This window comes from Lissotriton helveticus, chromosome 4_1 (genome assembly GCF_964261635.1).
Source record: "Lissotriton helveticus chromosome 4_1, aLisHel1.1, whole genome shotgun sequence".
In the NCBI taxonomy this organism is placed as follows: domain Eukaryota; kingdom Metazoa; phylum Chordata; class Amphibia; order Caudata; family Salamandridae; genus Lissotriton; species Lissotriton helveticus.
Genome location: NC_136063.1, coordinates 832,377,246 through 832,396,700, shown reverse-complemented (window position 1 = coordinate 832,396,700; position 19,455 = coordinate 832,377,246). Strand labels below are relative to the sequence as shown.

General features: G+C 45.0%; 1 protein-coding gene across 2 annotated transcripts in view; it reads left to right on the top strand.

Moving 5' to 3' along the window:
* Window positions 1–19,455, top strand: part of CEP76 (centrosomal protein 76) — a 320,940-nt gene that overhangs the window by 46,531 nt on the left and 254,954 nt on the right. For both annotated transcript variants that reach the window (XM_078687483.1, XM_078687484.1), the window contains exon 4: window positions 12,540–12,764. In XM_078687483.1, coding sequence (XP_078543609.1) covers window positions 12,540–12,764 — 225 coding nt within the window. The remainder of the gene's footprint in view (window positions 1–12,539; window positions 12,765–19,455) is intronic.

Below are 19,455 nucleotides of genomic sequence, written 5' to 3'. Positions count from 1 at the left end.
AAAGTTTTTGGATTGCTGTCAGGCCATTCGGAGCACTCTTGTTTCACATGTTGCCCGCCATCTTGCTGGCCACACCCTCATCCACCGTGTGTATATGTCTTCAAGATATCTGCACTGTCAAACCAGACCCTAAAAATCATGTAGGTGTAGTGTGAAATGTATCGGGTATTTTATTAACCAAAACCTGACAGTGCATTAGAAAAAGGGGCTGACAAGTACATCACTCCTTTGTTTTACATGGTTCCTTAGGTCCAGGTCACCAAATTATGGACTCCATCCAATGCTCCAGGTCTCCAAATTATGGACTCCATCCAATGCTATAGTCTCACACTTAGCTGACTGAGAACCATACTCTTGGCTTTATAAAGGCCTTTCCTGATACTGAGGAAGCTCCTAAGCTATTTGTCTTGCAACAAGGAAAAGCGGACTCCCCTTATACATTGTTTTGTCCATCGAGGTCTTTAGGACCACAATAAAAAATTAAGTTGGCTAAGGGTTAGCCGTGCTGGTTAAAAGGCTGCACCTTTTTCAGAGAACTTTCCATTTCCGATGTCTCCAAAACCTGCAGCTCCATGAACATACGAATTCTGAAGCTGGCTCCCTGTGAAAAATAGCAATAATCTGCAGTCACCTGGAATTATGAAGCGGTAGAAAGATTTGGCATTTACCCAAAACATAACATCAACTGGATACAACCTACAGGAAGTAGCGATCTCTTTTTGCAAGATACAATCTTATCTCTCACACTTCTTCGGTACACTCCTCCTGCAACACTGCTACAACCCAGTTAGAATACATCTCCAATTCTCACACAAAATGCCGAGATATACCTCCAGTTAATCAATACCGCAACCAAAACCCTTGTAACCATGTATTACAAATGGAGTAGATACTCTTGTACAAACAAGCACTTTGGGCCTCTGAGGGAGTAAGGAAGTGGTATGAAAAAAACAATGCAGTACAACACTACACATTTGATACCCCCAATAGTTTAACAGTGTCTCTACTGATGTTGGTCCTCTTTCACTCTTGGGTGAATTCCATATAATATTCTGGCAGCTTAACACCTCCTCTAGTAGGGTCGGTCCTCTGTCGCTCATTTAAAAAAATAAAAAAATCTTTATTGCATTTTATATTTTCTGTTACATAAGATTTAATCATCTGCATATATCGTACTTGTGGTTACAATGCCAGTGCTAAAGTACTACATTTAGCAATCAATGTAGTTAGTTCCTACATACAGTCATAGCACTTCTCATGTCTATATCTCAGGGTTTGACGTGCACTCGTAAAAATAAAATAACATAGGTGCCAAGAGCCCACATATACTCTTACCTCTAATTGTGGAGCGAGACATGGTTGTTACTTGTATCTCATTCCAGCAGTGGTCATCCTTGTGCAAACACAACAACATATACGAGGGTACGTGACCCGTACTTAACTCGGCTTCGAGAGCATGACACGCAATGTTTCATGAGTAATAAAATGTAAAGGATATACATATTCTGGTATTCGTTGTCAGATATCTCCTTTTTCCAACATTTAAACCACAACCAATTAAAACAAAATAAAAGCAAAAGAAAGGGAGACATCACTTGTGCAAGGAAATATATAGTTGATACATATAGTGCTGTTCGAGTGTAGTCATAACTAGGCTTACCTGATCAAGTTGAGTGTGGACCGTCGCACTTACGTCATGCACAGTTGCATGGGAAGTACAGTATCTTTTAGCAGAAGTCATGCTTATAAGTAGTCATTGAGGAGTGTGAGGTCAGTGCCCATCCCAACCGCCGTGTCCAAGAGTTCCCCTGATTGCAGCGTATCCGCTACACCCAAGTGTCATGTCAGGCATCGTCTCCTGTTTGTTGTGTGGAGGGTGCACACAGTGTGGCATCAGTTTGTGTAAGGGCTTTGAGAACATCATCCCAGGGCTGTGCGATAGGATACTTTCGCAACCCTGCTGTTTCTTCCCTGTGAAGGGTAGTGCTCTCCGCCTGCGCCCAGACCTCTATAAAGATTTTCGCCAGTGAAGTGCCTCCGAGGGGTCTTTGCGTTTCCATCTCTTAGTGATCAGCCGTTTTGCAGTTATGAGGCCTAGGTCTCGAAACCTTGAACTTACTTTGTTGGCCTTGGTCCGCTTGTAAAGTCCCAGGATACAGACTTCCCATGTGGGAGGCACCTCAGTGCTGGTGCAGTCTGTAAGGCCTTCTGTTATCGCGTGCCAGTAGGGTAGAAGCAGGGGGCAGGACCATAGCATATGTAGTAGTCAGCGCCTAGGAGACGACATCTCGGGTATTCAGAGGTATTCATGTTGAAATATTTATTGATCTTCTCTGGTGAGAGATACGCTCTATGAGAAATATATGTTTGTATGAGTTTAAATCGTGAGTTGCGTGGTATGTGTGTGGCGCTGGCTAGGACATGCTCCCATTCCTTATCGGTCCAGGGGCATCTGTCCTCAGTCCAACTTGTTCGGAGTCTTTGTAGTGGTTCAGTACATGTATAAACGGGAAACATCATTTACCACGAAGCAAATAACACGCATAACGTTTACCACGCGTCACTCACCACGCAAAGGTCTTTCCCACGCGTAAACCTTCAACGACCGTCTTTACCACGCGAGTGGTATTCCTTCCTGTCGTCGTTCCGCAAGTACGATCTGCGTTGGCTTTGGGGGGCTGGGGGGAGGGGGGATTAAGGGGCTGGGGGGCTGGGGGGGGGACTGGGGGGAGGCTAGGGGGGGTTGGGGGGGTCTCCCCCCCAAAAAAAAAACCAAGCGGATATTAATAAATAAATAAGAAGAAAATGTCAAAAACGTAAAAAAAAACGCTCTACAATGCCTCAAAACGCTGAAGTAAAAGAGCACGTCATAATAGAAGTCCGTTATCAGTTTTGATAGACATGTTTTGACGCTTGTTTCCGTGGTCGGTGGAAGAAAGGGCTGATGGTGAAAGACGTACAGGGGTAAGATATGAATCAAAACTTTGTAAATTAGGGTATTAATTAAGCGCATTATGAAAAAAATAAAAATATAATGTAAGGGAATCTGTTTATTATTGTTTAAAACATCGATCTTTTCCTTCGTACTGCATGTAGCCTATCAGTATCATTATGTAAATGGGACGTCAGATGTTTCGTAACGTTATGATTGCGGAGTAAAAACATGCGTTGTCAAATGCTGCGTGCAAAAGACACATGCGAAGTAAAATTCGCGTGGTAAAGGCATGCGTGGAACTTGAAATCGTTGAATAATCATATATTCAGTATAAACAGAGCCTGTACTAACCAATGGACCACACGTGACCCCTCCCCCATTACATGTAAATACTGCAATAGCTGATGCGTCTGCGGCACATTTGTCAGGTTTCCCCATGCGTGCGTCAGTGTCCGTATGATAGCTGCATGCAGAAGGGATTGGCCTACCGGTAAATCATTATCGGCCGACAGGGTCACGAAAGGTAGGAGGGTGCCGTCTGCGTATAAGTCCCCCAGCGTTTCCACTCCCCAGTCTGTCCAGGGCATTAGCGCTGCGTCGGTTATGGAGTCTCTGCCTCTGGGCGTTCCAACAAGTGGCAATATTGGGGCATATGGGATTGTATCTTTTGTGAGTTGAAGGCTTCTCTTGTAACATCTGTGGGCCAGCTCAATGTGTAACTGTGTTGGGCAGGGGAGTTTCGCCAGTGGGTGAAACAAACTGTAAACCTGTGTGTGTTTCGCCAGTGGGTGAAACAAACTGTAAACCTGTGTGTGTGTCCACAGCAATGTCTTGGTTGCTGTGTCGATCAGATTTTTCCCACTGAGCCACTTCGCAACTCATTGCAGCTGTGCGGCTAAGTAGTATAACTCCAAATGAGGAACTGCCAAGCCTCCACACTCCGGTGGAGAGTATAATTTCTGCAATTCTATTCTGGGTCGCCCCGTGTTCCAGATCAGGCCTCGAGTTAATCCCTCTAGTTCCCGAAAGAAATCGGTCCTCTGTCGCTCATGAATGAAATCCACACAGTTCTCCCCGGTAGCTTAAATGTGCATCCTCCAGTAGGATAAGTGCTCTGTCAATCCTGGTAGGATCCATATAATACTCCCTTTGGCTTAACAGTGCCTCCAGTAGATTCATAATCTTTATTTGATTTTATAGATAAAATCACAAAAAACAGGTCATTAAAAACAACATAAAAAATATCAGTGTCCTAATCATTCATATTTTAGAACTCCCACCAGAAAACGTACAAGAAGAAAGCAGGTAAACGGTGAGTTCAACAGCTGTAAAAAAACAGTTAGGGTGGCCTAACTTGGTTAAAATTCAGCTGATAATAACATTGGGCGTATGAGTTTGTGTCTCAGGTTACTATATTTTGGGCAAAACATAACCACGTGTAATGTGTCATAGATTGATTTGTTATCGCAGTTGCAGGGGTGCAAATCTGAGTTATTAAAACCACCACGATTAAAGGGACCAGTTGGTGAAATAAATGTAATCTAAAATAGGTCAACAATTGAGGTATATCCCAAGACAGATAAGGTTCAATGTTACTAACTGTTTACACCAATAGCGCGTGTCGCATAGAGTATTTTGTTAAAGCAACATCCTCTCATTCTGATCTCAGCTCGTCCATAAGAGCGGTTTCAACCCATTTTCCATCAGCACGAGTTATGTTTGTGGTGTTAACAAGCATATCCGGCCTCCCTATAGCCTGCAAGCTACGTGCCACATACACCAGCCATGGGATCTGTAGGGACTTTAACTCAACACTACCCCTTCGTTTGCTCTTTGATTTTCTATACACCAAGCTGATACTATTCACTCAAACCTCATAAAGCGTATGCCAGCATATCCTACATAGTACAAGCTGTACCCAACGCCCTTTCAACCAACCACTCTGGTGGGACACAGAAACCTGGTGCATATCTGAATGCTTCACAAGTTTGAGAGATAGTGCCACTTACTCAACTGCCCATAAAGCATTAGACCTTGCAAGAAGTAAGGAAGTAATGACTAATCTAATCTCAGTACACCAGTAAAAAAAATACTTTGATCTGAAACCGTCCTGAAAGTGGTGCAAGAGGCTATTTGTATTCAAGATAGGTGTTTTTTAAAGGCCCCCACAGTCTTGTTGCTGCTTCTTACAACATGATCTATTTGGAAAGGAATAATCGCATCTTTTGTGGGTAAGGTTTGGCATCCTAAAGTACCAGAAGTATTCAAATAAAGCTACTCCTCCTTTAGCCCAGTCACTGGTTTGGATGAGACAACCACTACACTCCCTTGCCACTATGAATGCAGTCAACATCTCATATTCCTCCCAACTATTTTAATCTCTAGATCCAAGTTTTAGTAATACTTCCGCAGTGTACATATGTCTCAGAATCTGCATCACCCGAGCCTAGATGCACATTTGAGCTCCAAACTTAGCTACATTTTCTTTTCCAGTGAACCAGTGCTGGCCTCCTCTGCTCTCTGAAGCCACCTCTTCATTTAGGTTCCAGAGGTATGGCAGCATACTCCAGTTTCATGTGCCCAGAAAATAACTCCAAGGATGTAGCAGTCACTAACAATGTCAAACATCATCTGGAATATTTCGCGATTTTGGCACTTAACTGACATTCTATCCAGTACAAAGCATCCTCAGTACTGGACAATATGTGGGAGGGTGGAGGTTTCAACCATTTAGTCCATCCCTCATCTCCACATATGAAACCATCAACTTTAATGGACAATGGCTGAAGAGATGAAGGTATGTGGGAGGGTGGAGGTTTTAACCATTTAGTCCATCCCTCATCTCCACATATGAAACCATCAACTTTAATAGACAATGGCTGAAGAGATGAAGGGGCTAAAAAAATTGGTGGTTATAGATTCTTTGGGGTGTCCAGGATTTCTTCCTACTCCAAACCCAAACCTTTCTTTAGAGTCCCTGTTGGTCCATGTTTGGTCAGGCCACTGATAGATGCAACACAACAGCTACATTTTGCTTAGGAAAGCAGAGGGCTGAAATGCTAGACTACTCAGATGCAAGAATTCACAGAAGAGTAACTTTAATAAAATACACAGATGAGCCTGAATTACTACGGATGAATTTAATTTAAACAGAAATGAAATTCTGAATTAAACAGTATTTCATCTATTTTTCATGACTTTGCCTGCAGTGCTCTGCATGGGGTGCTTATATTTGAATACAGTATAGAGATGTAGAAAGTTATCCGAGGAGTACGTGAATTGGTATAAAGAAATATTATCAAAAACAGGAAATTTGCAAGTTGGAGTCACACTTTTGGCAAAGGTATTGGTGTCTCACATTTCAAATCATAAGTGTAGTATTATGGATACAAACTTAACTCAGTGTGTTTCATGTTATAAGGTGATATGATTTTTTTCTTTATTGAATAAGCAAGGCGGTCTTCAGAGAATCTTACCAGTGATTCAAAACTAAAATCTAGGTCTCCACTGATGGTTTGTAATCTACTAGTGGTATGTTTTTTTTTTTTTTTTTTTTTTAAAACCTTTATTATTGTAAAATGAAGACAGATACAGACCTACAACCATCAAGGCCGGTCAGTAATGCAAATCAACAAGAATAAATCAGTACATAGCTCATCAGCCGACAACCCAAGGGTCCGGCAGCATAGAAGCAGGATGAAATTAGGAGCATCTGGCAAAGGAGGATAAATAATAGGTTTTATATTTTTATACATACAAACAACAAAAGGAAAACCCACAAGAAAAAGTTGAGGCAAAATTATCAGTATGAGGGCTGCTACGTGCGGCAAGGGGGAGACAATGAAAAGCAAGCATCAGGAAATCACGGAGGTGGGGAGCGGGGACCAGTAGTGAACAATACTATACTAAGAACCGAAAAGCAAAATGCTGGAATGTCAAATTCAAGGAGATCCCGTAGTATCAGGGGGTTCAGCAAGGGGAGGGTCACAAATCTCTCCACGATACGAGTTCCACTGACCCCAGATCCTAACCCACTTCCTGGGCCTTTCCCGGGAGATGTACACGATTTTTTCTCGAAACATGCACCAATCCATGTTCTCCTCCCAGGCCAAGACCAGTGGTGCCCTATTAGAGCCCCAGAGTTGAGCAATGTCCCTTTTCGCAATGATATTGCCCAGCGTGACCCATTGAACCTGAGCAACGGTGCAATCATTCGGTTCCCAGACATTCAACAAGCAGCGTCGGGCCTCAGGAAGTAGCCCGACGCCCGTCACTTCTCTCATCACCGCATGTACTCGATTCCAGAAAACCACTACCGCCGGGCATTCCCATATAATATGAAGGAAGGTAGCAAGCAAGCCACAGCCACGCCGACATCACCCATCCACAGAATAGCCCATATGCATCAAACGTGGACCCGTGACATAGATGCGATGAAGAATCTTTAGCTGCACCAGTCGGAGACGCGCCGGACTAGCGACTTCCTTAGGGGAGGATATTGCAGCCTGCCAATCCTCATCGTCTAATTCCAGCCCGTCATTAGTCCACACCTCACGCAGCCGTATAAGAAGGTCCGAACGGGTATTAATAAGTCTTTTATATATGAGGGAAATAGTGCTGTCAGGGACATGCCCATCCAGCACTCTATCCTCCAAGGGAGATGACTCCGGGATCGAGGTACCGGCGGGGAAGACCGAGTCGAGCGCGTGGCGGAGCTGAAGGTATCGGAAGTGCTCTCTGTCACTCAGCTTGTATTCCCGTTTCAGCTCGTCAAAAGTTTTGACTCTATTGGTGGCCCAGAGATCCCCCACTTTGCTAATACCGATAAGGTCCCATCTTTCGAATCCCTTTGAAGACCACAATCCACCCAATCTCTCAGAGGCATATAGAGGAGTCGCCTTAGTAAGTTTACCAGTCCAGCCCGTAGCCGATGTTGCACTATCCCATACACGTATCGCCACCGCAGTGGGGCCCGTCAAACACCTCCTGTCGATCTTGGAATAAAGCGCTCTATTATAATCACCTCCCGGCAGCTGCCACCTATCCATATCGTAAGCGGGATTAGGAACAGGACCATACATGGCGTGGTTGATAGCACTCAACTGGGACGCCCAATAATAGCGTTTGACGTCAGGCAATGCTATACCACCGTCATACCAGGGCAAAGTCAATTTCGCCAGCGCTATGCGTGGCCGCCCGCCCCAGACCAATTTCCGCTGGAGGCCCTCGATTTCACAGAAGTAACCAGCTGGAACCAGATCCAGCGTATTCTGAATGGCATATAAGAATCGGGGAAGAGACATCATTTTAAACAAGGCCGCCCTCCCCAGGGGGAAAGAGGCAATCTACACCATGCCGCTACATCCGATCGAAGTCTAGCAAGCGGAGGCAATAGATTCCGCTCAAACCAAACCTTGGGGTCCATAGAAATATAGATCCCGAAGTACTTGAAACCAATGCTGGAAACAGGTATAGGGCAAAAGCGGGGCAAAGAAGGCTGACCACCCGCAAGTGGGTAAATACAGGATTTAGTCCAGTTGATAACCAAACTCGAATTCTTCCCGAAAGAGCTCAGGACATCAAACAGGACACCCAACGACTTACGGGGAGAAGTAAGGTATAATAGTATATCATCGGCATAAAGTGACACCCGATCTTCGAAGGTAGGCGACCACCGTATTCCCTTGAGCGAGGGCTCCCAGCGGAGCCACGCGGCAAGGGGTTCAAGAGCAAGCGCAAAAAGGAGGGGCGACAAAGGGCAGCCCTGTCTCGTGCCACGTCCGAGAACAAAAGGATCCGAGGCCCGTCCATTAACCACTACCTGTGCGAGCGGTTGTTCATATAAAAGTTTAACCCATCCGATAAACTTAGGACCAAAGCCAAATTTAGCGAGGGCAGCCCACAAATAAGGCCATTCCACCGTGTCGAAGGCCATCGAGGCGTCAAGGGAAACCAAAAAAGCTGGTTCAGCAAGAGACTCCGCCCTCGCCAAGACACCATGGAGACATCGAAGATTGAGTGCAGTATTACGGTGGGGGATAAACCCAGACTGATCAGGGTGCACCAGATCGCCAATCACCGTGATCGCGCGGCTTGCCAAAATTTTTGCAAGAACCTTAGGCTCAACATTCAAAAGCGAGATCGGCCGATAAGACGAACAGTGTTCCCGGGGCTTTCCGTCCTTATGGATGACCACAATGGACGCCAGTCTCTGATCTCGGGGAAGAAGCCCGAGTGCACATGATGCCAAAAACGTCCGACGAAGGTACGGCGCCATTTTGTCGGGACACAACCTATACAGCTCGACTGGCAAACCGTTCGGGCCCGAAGCCTTACCACTGCGAAGTGCACGGATAGCGAGCGCTACTTCATCGGTAGAAAAATCCGCCTCCATAAGCTCCCTATCCGAATCCGACAGACTAGGCAGCGTGATATTGTGGAGCAACAGATGCGAGTCCTCCTCAGATCTGTCCGAGACCGGCGAGTACACCGTCCGAAAGTGCTGGGCAAAGACCTCAACTATCTCGACCGGGTCCACCATCCGCACACCATCCATACGCTCAATAACAGGCACCACACGATTCACTCTGTCCCGTTTATCAAGCCAAGCTAGCAATTTCCCTGCCTTATTACCCACATCATACATACGTCCCTGTTGTTCACGATGCATCGCCTTAGCCGCATCGGTCACCAGAGCCCTATATTCAAACTGTTTAAGCGCCAAGGAGTGCAGACTATCAGGCGTAATTACAGATTCCATCCGTTCCTCCAACTCAGAAATATCGTTTTCAAGTTGCACCACTTCTGCATTTTTGCGCCCCCTTTCGCTGGCAATCAAAGAGAGAGTCTGGCCCCGAATCGCAGTTTTACATGCCTCCCAGAGGGTCACAGGAGAGGATACAGACCCTTCATTCTCGGCGAAGAAATAATCTATACACTTAACCACTTCCTTACTAATGGTGGGGTTACGAAGATGCCAAGGATTAATAGGAGCGACACGACCCCCGGACTCCAGCCGCACATCAATAGTGAGCCACAGTGGGGAGTGATCTGAAATCCCCCTAGCCAAATGCCTAATTTCTCTCACGGAGACCATCTGGGCCGCTGGTATAAGAATGTAATCAAGTCTCGAGAGACTACCATGGGCCCCCGAATGAAAGGTGTACTGGAGCTGTCCAGGGTGAAGTCGTCTCCAACAATCCGCTAATCCCAGCGTATCAATGAAACTGCCCAACCATAGTTGCGACGCGGGGAGGGTCCTACGAGGGCTTTGATCCTCCTCTCCACTAACAACCAAATTAAAATCTCCACCCACCACCAGTAAGCCATCGGGGAGCCCCAGGACCACCACCCCCCCCCAAATCGGAAAACGTGGTAGACTGTAGACCAGGGGGGACATACACAGACAAAATGGAGATCGTCTTCCCCTCCCATCGACCCACGATAGCAGCATACCGTCCCCTATCATCCAGCACCTCGTCATCTACTTCTAGGGGGAGGGAGTTCCTAACCAAGATACCCGCCCCCCTCGACCCAGTGGTAAATCCAGAGTGGGCCACCAAACGGTAGCCTCTTCTATTCAGCGCTCGGCATGTATTTCCTACCAGATGTGTTTCCTGTAGTAGAACAATATCAGGGGAATGCCGCTTTAAATACTGTAAAACAATCCCCCGTTTTAACCTATCTCCGAGTCCATTAACATTCCAGCTCAGCACCCTCAGCCCCCTACCCCCCATCCCAGACAAAACCCAACAGTCCCCCCCGCCACAAAGCAGGCACAAAGGATAAAATAGCGACCAGATCAGAGCCTCGAAACAAACAAACAAGAAAAGACCCCCCCACCGCCCTCCAATGAACCCTCAACACACAACCCCCCTCCCTGCACCCCTGCGGTAGACTAGAAAGCCACCCCAACTTGCAGTGTGCCTGTCGCCCCATTAATGTAACCTACAAGAAGAGAGAGAAAAAACGTTCCCTGAGGAGGAAGAGTCCCGAATCCCCCCACCCCTGGGTATCTACAACGTATAAAACATCACTATCACAGAGCCACTGCAAAGCGTCCAATAATGGCTCATCGGCACCGACTCACTACTCCTGCTCTTCCGGGCCGCCTTCGGCACTTTTCGAACTCTCCGGATCGGCATGCTGTGTCGGCAAAGTGTCCAGCCAGTCACTGGCTACCCCAGGGCGGTCAAAGAAAAAAGTACGTTCATTATGCACAATCCTCAGGCGAGCCGGAAGTAGCATGGCGTACTTCAGTTCCATGTCCCTGAGGCGACGTTTCACCCCCGTAAAGGCCATACGTTGCTTCTGTACCTCTTGAGTGAAATCCGGATAGAAACTGACCGATACGTTTTCAAACTGGACGGGACCATGAGTGCGGGAGGCCTGCAGGATAGCGTATCGGTCACGGAAGTTAAAAATCCGAAACATCCGTAATCAGGCTTGCTGTTTTAACGTCCAGGGATTTGACCCGTTCATTAGTTTTCCCCAGGTCCGTCCTGATAAGGTTGACCTCAATCGCAAATGTATCCAATTTGGTGGCAAGCGTTTCATATTGTTGACCCATAGAAGTCTGGACACTGGCAATGGCGCCCATGACGTCCGTCAGAGTCGGCTCCTCAGTCGCAGGAGAACCGTCGCCAGCTTCTCCGAGGGTCTTGCCCGGACCACCCGGGGATACCTTAGGGTGAGTGAAGCGTTCAATAGTCTGGGTCTGAGCGGCTCCCCCTCGATTCGGGCCTCTGGTGGTGCGTCTCTCAGCGTCCGACCTGCCCGCCATGATGATCAGTGACCACCAAAGGGTCCTCCGAAAACTGGTCAAAATGAATCACACCACGGCAAGCGCAGCAAGTCGAGAGGTCGAGAAACAACAGCCAGAGTTGAGTCAGCGACTGAACCAGGGCAGCAGCATCCGTCAACAATGAGTCAGCACCCACGATGACCAAAATCGAAACCAAAAGTACACACAGGGGCAGCGGAGGCGTCACTCCAGCCGTTGTTGTTCAATTGCCACCTGGGCACCTCGGGAACTCAAGCCCCCGGATGGTCGTCACCGTAGGCCTCAAATTGCGGGGAGCAGCAAGTCCAGTTCCCGGCAGCCAAATCAAATTCCGAAAAATGCTTTTAATATCAGCAGGGCATCAGCAAGAAATACCCGTCGACCAATTCAGGATTAATGTCAGGATAGACGAGGGTGGCGGAAGGGGTCTCGGGAGCCGTCTGCTCACGCGTCCATCTTGGATCCGCGCGTAGCTCCTCCTCTACTAGTGGTATGTTGATGGTAGAGTGGTAGAATTTCCTGCGTTGTAAATTGTTGCCACGAACGTCCCAGCAATACTGTCGCCTCAAGAGATTATGCTGGGAACAATGGCAAAAGTGATAGATACAAAATGCAATCTGTTAAAATTGCACGTGTAAATACTTAGTCATGTCCATCCATGCAATTGCTGAATGGATTTGCTGCTACCTGTTGGAAGGAAGAAATACTTGGTGGTAACTAATGGGTTACGTTTTGCATTTGTCATTGTATCAAAAACAGTTTGCTTAATATATCAGTTTTAAAATGAGTACTGGTTTTAGGTGATGTTTTAAACTTTTTCAGCAAATATTGATCCTACAAGAAGATATCTGTACCTTCAAGTCTTGGGTGGAAAAGCCTTCCTAGAACACCTGCAAGAGCCACAACCTTTACCTGGCCAAGTTAGCTTCAGCTTCACACTGTGTTTGCATTTTCGTAATCAGCGTTTCCGATCAAAACCTGTCCCATGTGCCTGTGAGCCAGACTTCCATGATGGATTCTTGCTTGAAATACACAGAGAGATTCTAGGTAAGGAACCTTCTGAGCTTAAATAACTGTAATTTGGAAATGTGACTGTCATGTCTTGTTTACTAGGGGTGAATTTATCAGATATGACTGAAATTCCGTAATGGCCTTCATTTAATGTTTTTGCAAAACTGTTAGTTTTGCATTATTGTTGTTTTAATCGATGTAATACAGACACTTCCAACTACTGAGACTGCTTACTCTTGTATTCCATGAGTAAGCCAGCAGTATGTCTGGATTACTTCTGAGTTCCAGGGTAAGCCAGGAGTGTTACAAGTGTAAGTATGAGCAAAATCTCTTAAATCGGTCCAATGTGGTTGAGAGACTAATTCAAGTGATTTTTGGTAGTGAAGTGACTGCGACTGTAGAGAATGTTTGTGCCTTAAAAAACTGAGGTTACGCATGAGTAACTTTTCTTTTTCTCCATCAAAAGCCTTTTGTCTTTTTTCCAGTTAGCCAACCAGAGCTCAGTACCCATTTCCAAGAATGTGTTGTGAGAGGCAGGAAACCTGGCTTGATTGACCCATTTCTCAATAGCTAAACGCCAACAAGCACACAACCTTTTCCATAAATTTTGCTTTACAATAGTTTTTTAACCTATGGCACTTCTCTATCAAGAAATAATACAAGTGACTCACTGTCACTTGTTCCTGCCTGCACTGCAATACAAACCCTATTGTTTGCTGTTTTAGAACCTAAATTCCTTGTTCTACATATACTTCAACCTATCTTATATTTACAAAATCATAGTGTTACTCAACCTGTATTTCAATCAATAATCAATTGGTACATTTTATTTTCCAAAATCACAATTATATCATCCATGGTTCTGGTGATTCCAAACTAAAAACATGTTTCAAATTTGCATGATAAACTAATACATTGAAATAACATCAACGCTGTTGTGGGTCCCAATGCATTTCAGGATATTATCCCTTCATCAGGGTAACAATGCGTTCAAAAATGTCACCTATCCAGGAATCACGGTTTTCGCTATGTCAAATGCACACTACATAGAAACGTAATCCAATTAAAATTCTCACTGATAATCAGTGTTCTGTATACAGCGGTCGTTGGAGCCTAGTACTCGTCACCTGGAGAGCAGGCTAATGTTCCGTAGCTTAAACTGGATCCACTGTTTACCACTACTTCTTCCAATCACGCCTTAACATAACATTGTATCCTCCTCTTAATAGAGAAGCTTCGTGGTCAGTTGAAACACGATCGATTCACTCGCGGTCCAAACATTCTGTTTTCCCTTCTTGAACAACCAAACTGCGCTGTATCCCCTTGATCTATGCACGCCAAACTCGCACAACCTTTCCTTCACCACTGCTTCATTTCTCCTACTCTGAGTCAACGTCGAGAACGCCAGAATGTTTTCTTCTCTATCAAGGTCTCATTCCAATATCTTATTTTTAACATCTTGTAAGAATGTTCTAACATATGCTGTTACTTCAACCCCGAAAACATTATGTGAGAACAGGCAAGAGTAGGAAATGCAGTCTGTGCGTCAATTACAGTAGCAGTGGCAAGTCAAGATTAGGGTGGTTTGCACAGCAGGTTTTTAATGTTATTCCCAAACTTAAACTCCGATACAGTTCGGAAATGTAAATGGAAACCAGATTCTATGGGGGAGAGAGGTGGTACCTTGGTGTACAGATCTGTACTCATCTTGACTAGAGGCCGATTATGAACTTCACAGCCACGGAGGTATGATGGATAGTTGGGATTATTGTTCCGGCTAATTGTTTCATGCTGTGTGCGGCAGTGAAGTGCCTCTGGGCATCCAAGGATGTATGCACCAAAGCTATACCATGATTTACTATGCAAGTGAGGGCAGTGCCATTACTATCACATCAATGGTGTTTGCCATGTCATAGTATTGTTTCTCCACCTGATTTTAAACTCATCCTATCTTTGTACACATGGTTCGGTTGTAGCAGACTTCACAATCTGCAAAGGCAGACATGCTGTCAGATCTAATTAATGCATCACTGATGTCATCTGAAATGTTTCATCCTAGAGGCAGTAAGCGAAAAATTGCCACTATAACCTATATATATTTTCTTCCTCTATGATGCTCATCTCTAATGTTTTGTTTTCAATTGCTTATTTCTACCCTGTCTTTGTTTTCTATATTATATTCTTACCTCTCACCCATTTTACTTGTCGGATCTCCAGAACCCTTCTTGACTTTTTCTCATTCGTCCATCCACCATTTATTCGTTGTCTTTTCACTGTCATCTTGTATCTCCTCCAAATCTCCACATCTTACGTTTTGACTCGTGTGCCATTAATTCTCTCCCTTCCATCGTTTTTCACCTTTTGCCAGCCCCACCTTGCAGCATGCTTTCCCACCTTCCTTCACCTCCATCTGCTCTCCTTTCTTTCTCTCTCTCCTCTCTAGGTTTTATCCACTACTACCATGTCCTTCATTCTTGGCTCTATCCGTTACAACAAACCTGTTTCATCCACCGCTATTCCTTCCTGCACTTTCTGTTATCCCCACATCCACATTTCCCATCATATTGTGTTCTTTTTCCAGAGCACCACTCTGTTTTTTTAAGCATGATGTAAGCATGAGACGCATGATGTACTTTTGCAATTTCCATTAGTTAAAAATGTAATACATTTATGCTGTGTGAGGTGTCAACTAATAGCAATATTTTAACTAGTTTTCTCTGTAAGTGTTGCGTGCAGACTGAATGTTTTGCTTTCTTACTCCTATTTATTTTGCCTGCTGCAAAGACCTTTTTCTACTTCCTTGAAGCATTTCTCCAGCAAACCTTACACTCTCCTGCTGTTGGAGTTTTTTTTCATTAAAGTCCGTGTCCAAAAGGGAGAAAGACTTTAAATAAACTTTCGCGACCCCTGCAAGTGAAAGTGAATTGCACTAAGCAGAAAGACAGTTTGATCTTGTTTTTTATTAGTGTACGAGGTGCGTGTTCTCTTTTGCAGAGACCCTGAGCACTGTGAGAAAGAAGGCTGCATGCGCGCAGCTCTCAGGGAACTCCGGTTATCATACTGTCTGACAGACTGGGATGAGGTATCTGCTGCAGGTTGTAATAGGTGTCCAAAAAGTAAGGTGTTGACAAACCCAATGCTGATTGGGCTTCATCCTTCAAACACGGGAGAAGCAGTGTGGAACACTATAGTACAAAAGGCAAAGAGAAAACCAAGGTGAGGGAGTACAGTGAGTGCAAACTTTTACAAGTGGCAACCTTACAATACAAGAAAATTGTTGGCCAAGTTGTTCTAGTCTGATTCTGCCTTTATAGCCTGGAACCTTTCCCGCCGTAACTCCTCCTTGACCCACGTTTGCTGGGTTCCATCCTTGATCTGTACCCCAGCCTTAACAGGTCCATTTTCCAGTTCTACCCCGGTCCTTTTACTGTTCTAATACTCCTCAACTCCAGGGTTTTGGTGGTAACTCTCTTCCTACACGTCATCAGAAGTCATGGGTTCTGACGGGATGGAGAGTAAATCATTTAAGCACCCTCTGTCCCCACCCCTTCAACCGCCCAACATTCCCCCTCCAAAGGAAAGCTCTTGAAGGCTTGTTTGGGCATCTTTAATGGAACTCCTTTAGCCGTCTAGGGGTATGTGTAATGATGCTTGTCCCCATGATCTTTCTAAAATATAATACTCCCTCCATCACACAGACACCGTTCTTTACTGACTCTAGAACCTAAGATGGCATAGATCTTTCGAACTTGGGTTCTCCATAAACCACAAACACTGAAGGTTCTGTCTATGTGGTTAATCTGATTTAAACCGTCACCCGTTTATAACCTATTCTTTGGTATTTAAAAGGCCTAGGTGACCAGCAGCAAGAGTAATCATGAACCTGGGAGAAGAATCACTGTTGTAGATCTTCTCCAGGAATGCACCGACTTTGCTGAAGCTTTCTTTGCTCTGGTTTGTCTCAAAATCACTCCTCACTGCGTGTGAGAAGGCGTTTCCTGCCTGCACCCATGAACTTTGTTTTTGGCAGTAGTCTGGGGTGGGACTATGACCCCCAGACTTCAGTGTGGTTGGACAAGGGCGGGAGGTACGTGCTAAAAAGCACCAACAGAGTCCCACAGCGCGACGTGCATGTAAAAAGCACTTACCTGCCAACACATGTAAACTTGTTTTTTGGCGCTAGTATGGGGTGGGGCTACATCTCCCAGACTTCAGTGGGGCCGGGAGCTACGCGCTTAAGAGCGCCAACAGAGTCCCGCATTGCAGGACGCGCACGTGTCCGAGCGATGAGCGGCCCAACTGCGGCGTGACAAGAATGGGCCCACTTTCTAAGGGCCTGACACCTGTGGTTCTGGAGGAGAAATCTACCTGGGATATGAGGGGAGAGACTCTATATTCACCTACTGACTGACACATTGAGAAACTGATAAGCGGCATGGTTGACAAACAAGGTGCAATTAGTGATAGGAACTCCCCTCCGCTGCAGGTCCAAACAATTTTGTGTCATTTGAGGACCTGTAATTCTCAGGTCAAAGCTAAGTGTGTGATGAAGCCCTGTGTGACCAGTTTAATCACGCACCAAACCGGGCTGCTAATCCAGGGGGTATTCCCCAACCAATGGAGTTGAACCTCACAGATAAGGCTATGACAGTAGATACCAGGCAAAAAGAGAAAAATCCCAATAACCAAAGGATTCCATGGGCAAGGTAATACTCCATCTGAGGATATACTGATTCACTACTGAAAATTGGGAGTCACATTTTGCTGACAACTATGCAGTCCCCCACTCCCACCCCGGTGTAGAATTTATAACGGTCCTTCACAATTTAAGAGGCTTTCAAATAAATCTAAAGGTAGTAGACTGTGCAATTAGCCAAAGCATTCGTGTCAAGGCGCCAGGACCTGATGCTTTCCCTATTGACCTAATGAAATGTAATACAGATTTCTGGGCACCCTTCTTGACTAATGTTTTTAGCAGTTTATTTTACATCCCGTTGCCTATCTCATGGTCTACCTCTATTGTAGTCCCTATTTTTAGGTCTCTCCTAGGCAGCGCTTGTGCTGCCTCTTCGAGACATGTTGTATTCAGGTATGGACTTTAAGCTCCTACCATTTTCTACCCATCTTTTCAATAGGCTTCTATTACTGTCCTTTGTAAATGGTGGCTTTTGATTTGTGAATAGACTTAGTAGTCCCTCCTTACCACCTCTGTCTTTTCTGTTGTTACCTCCCATGAGGACAGCCCCTCTTACATGTGTCCTTACTCTCTAGGTTTCATTAACAGTTAGTGAAAACCGTTAGATAATGTTGTGCTGAAGCAGTCACGACATGCTGTCTGGCTTTTGCAACCTGCCCTGGTTTGCAATTGCTGGATGAGGCACACATTCAACCCGTGACGCGGCAGCGGATGTAATTTGTTTAAAGAGTGATTTTGTGAAATTTGCAAAGGTATGTTTTTCAAAGTACTTATTTACCTAATTAGCATTCACGGCACGCTGCGCTTTACCTTCACATGTTTAAAACTGAAGTGCGGCAAGGCGTGATTAATTCAAAAGTACATAAATAGAAAAAAGTTGTGCAGCTGCCATTTAATTTCTTTTGGAGCAGTTGCGCTTTAGCTGTAAACATTTCAAGCGAAAGCGCGGTGTGTTGTGATTGCGACAAAAGTAAATAAATAGCTGTATCAGCCAGCAGCACACATTCTGTTACTTATGCAATACATCCTAATGGCGGACTGCATTTTAACGCTATACAAAAGTTAACATATTTTTTAGAAATAGTCTTTCAGTCATCCTTGCATTCAGCAGGCTGCGCTTTAGCTTCACACGTTCAAAGAGAAAGCGCTGTGTGCCGCAATTGCTTCAAAAGTAAATCAATAGAAAAAAAGGCATGCCACATTTGTTTTTCAATTATTTACTTTTGTAGCAATCGCTTCTTAATCCTCTACATATTGCAGCTAACTGCTTCTCTGCTCACATTGGAAATTCATCATTCTAATGCATCTACACAGTGCTGCTAGCACTACTCTCTGAACTGATCGCTAATACCTCATTCTAATAGCTCTATACACTGCTGCTGATGCTTTTATCTTATCAGGAATTCCTCATTCGAAACCCTCTACACAATGCTGATACCTACTTCTCTGCTATCATCACTGATTACTCGTTCTAAGTCATCTATACAATGCACCAACTACTTGTTTAGTACCATTGGAAATTCCTCATTCTGAATCCTCTACGCAGAGCTACAGCTTTATCTCTCTTAGTAACAGTGACTGTAGCCCCGTGTAGCATGAGTGATAGAAGTATGTCCTGTCACCTGGTTGGTGATGTCTCCAAATGTTCAAGAGGCGCAGGCCAGTTTTTTCCCCTGCTAATGTCTGTTCCGTGCGGCGCTTAAGACCCTCCATGAGAGGGGATTTGTCATTTCACCAATTTTGTACACAATTAGTCGCCTGCTCAAATAATTTGCATCCCATATATGGCGCTATTTACCGTAACACTGCCAGAAAGAAAGAACCATTGTACATTATTTGGTGCATAGGTGTTTGCTCCAGGCAGGTCTTAAATCCATCCAACTCCCCAACTATTATCAGATGTCTAACTTTTGGGTCCGCATGCACCACTTGCTTGTTGAACTCGACTAGTTTTCTAATACTGACCTGACAAGAAGCATATTTACTGTTAGCCCTGTTTTTCTGTGGTATGCTGGATCATATTGTTGCAGG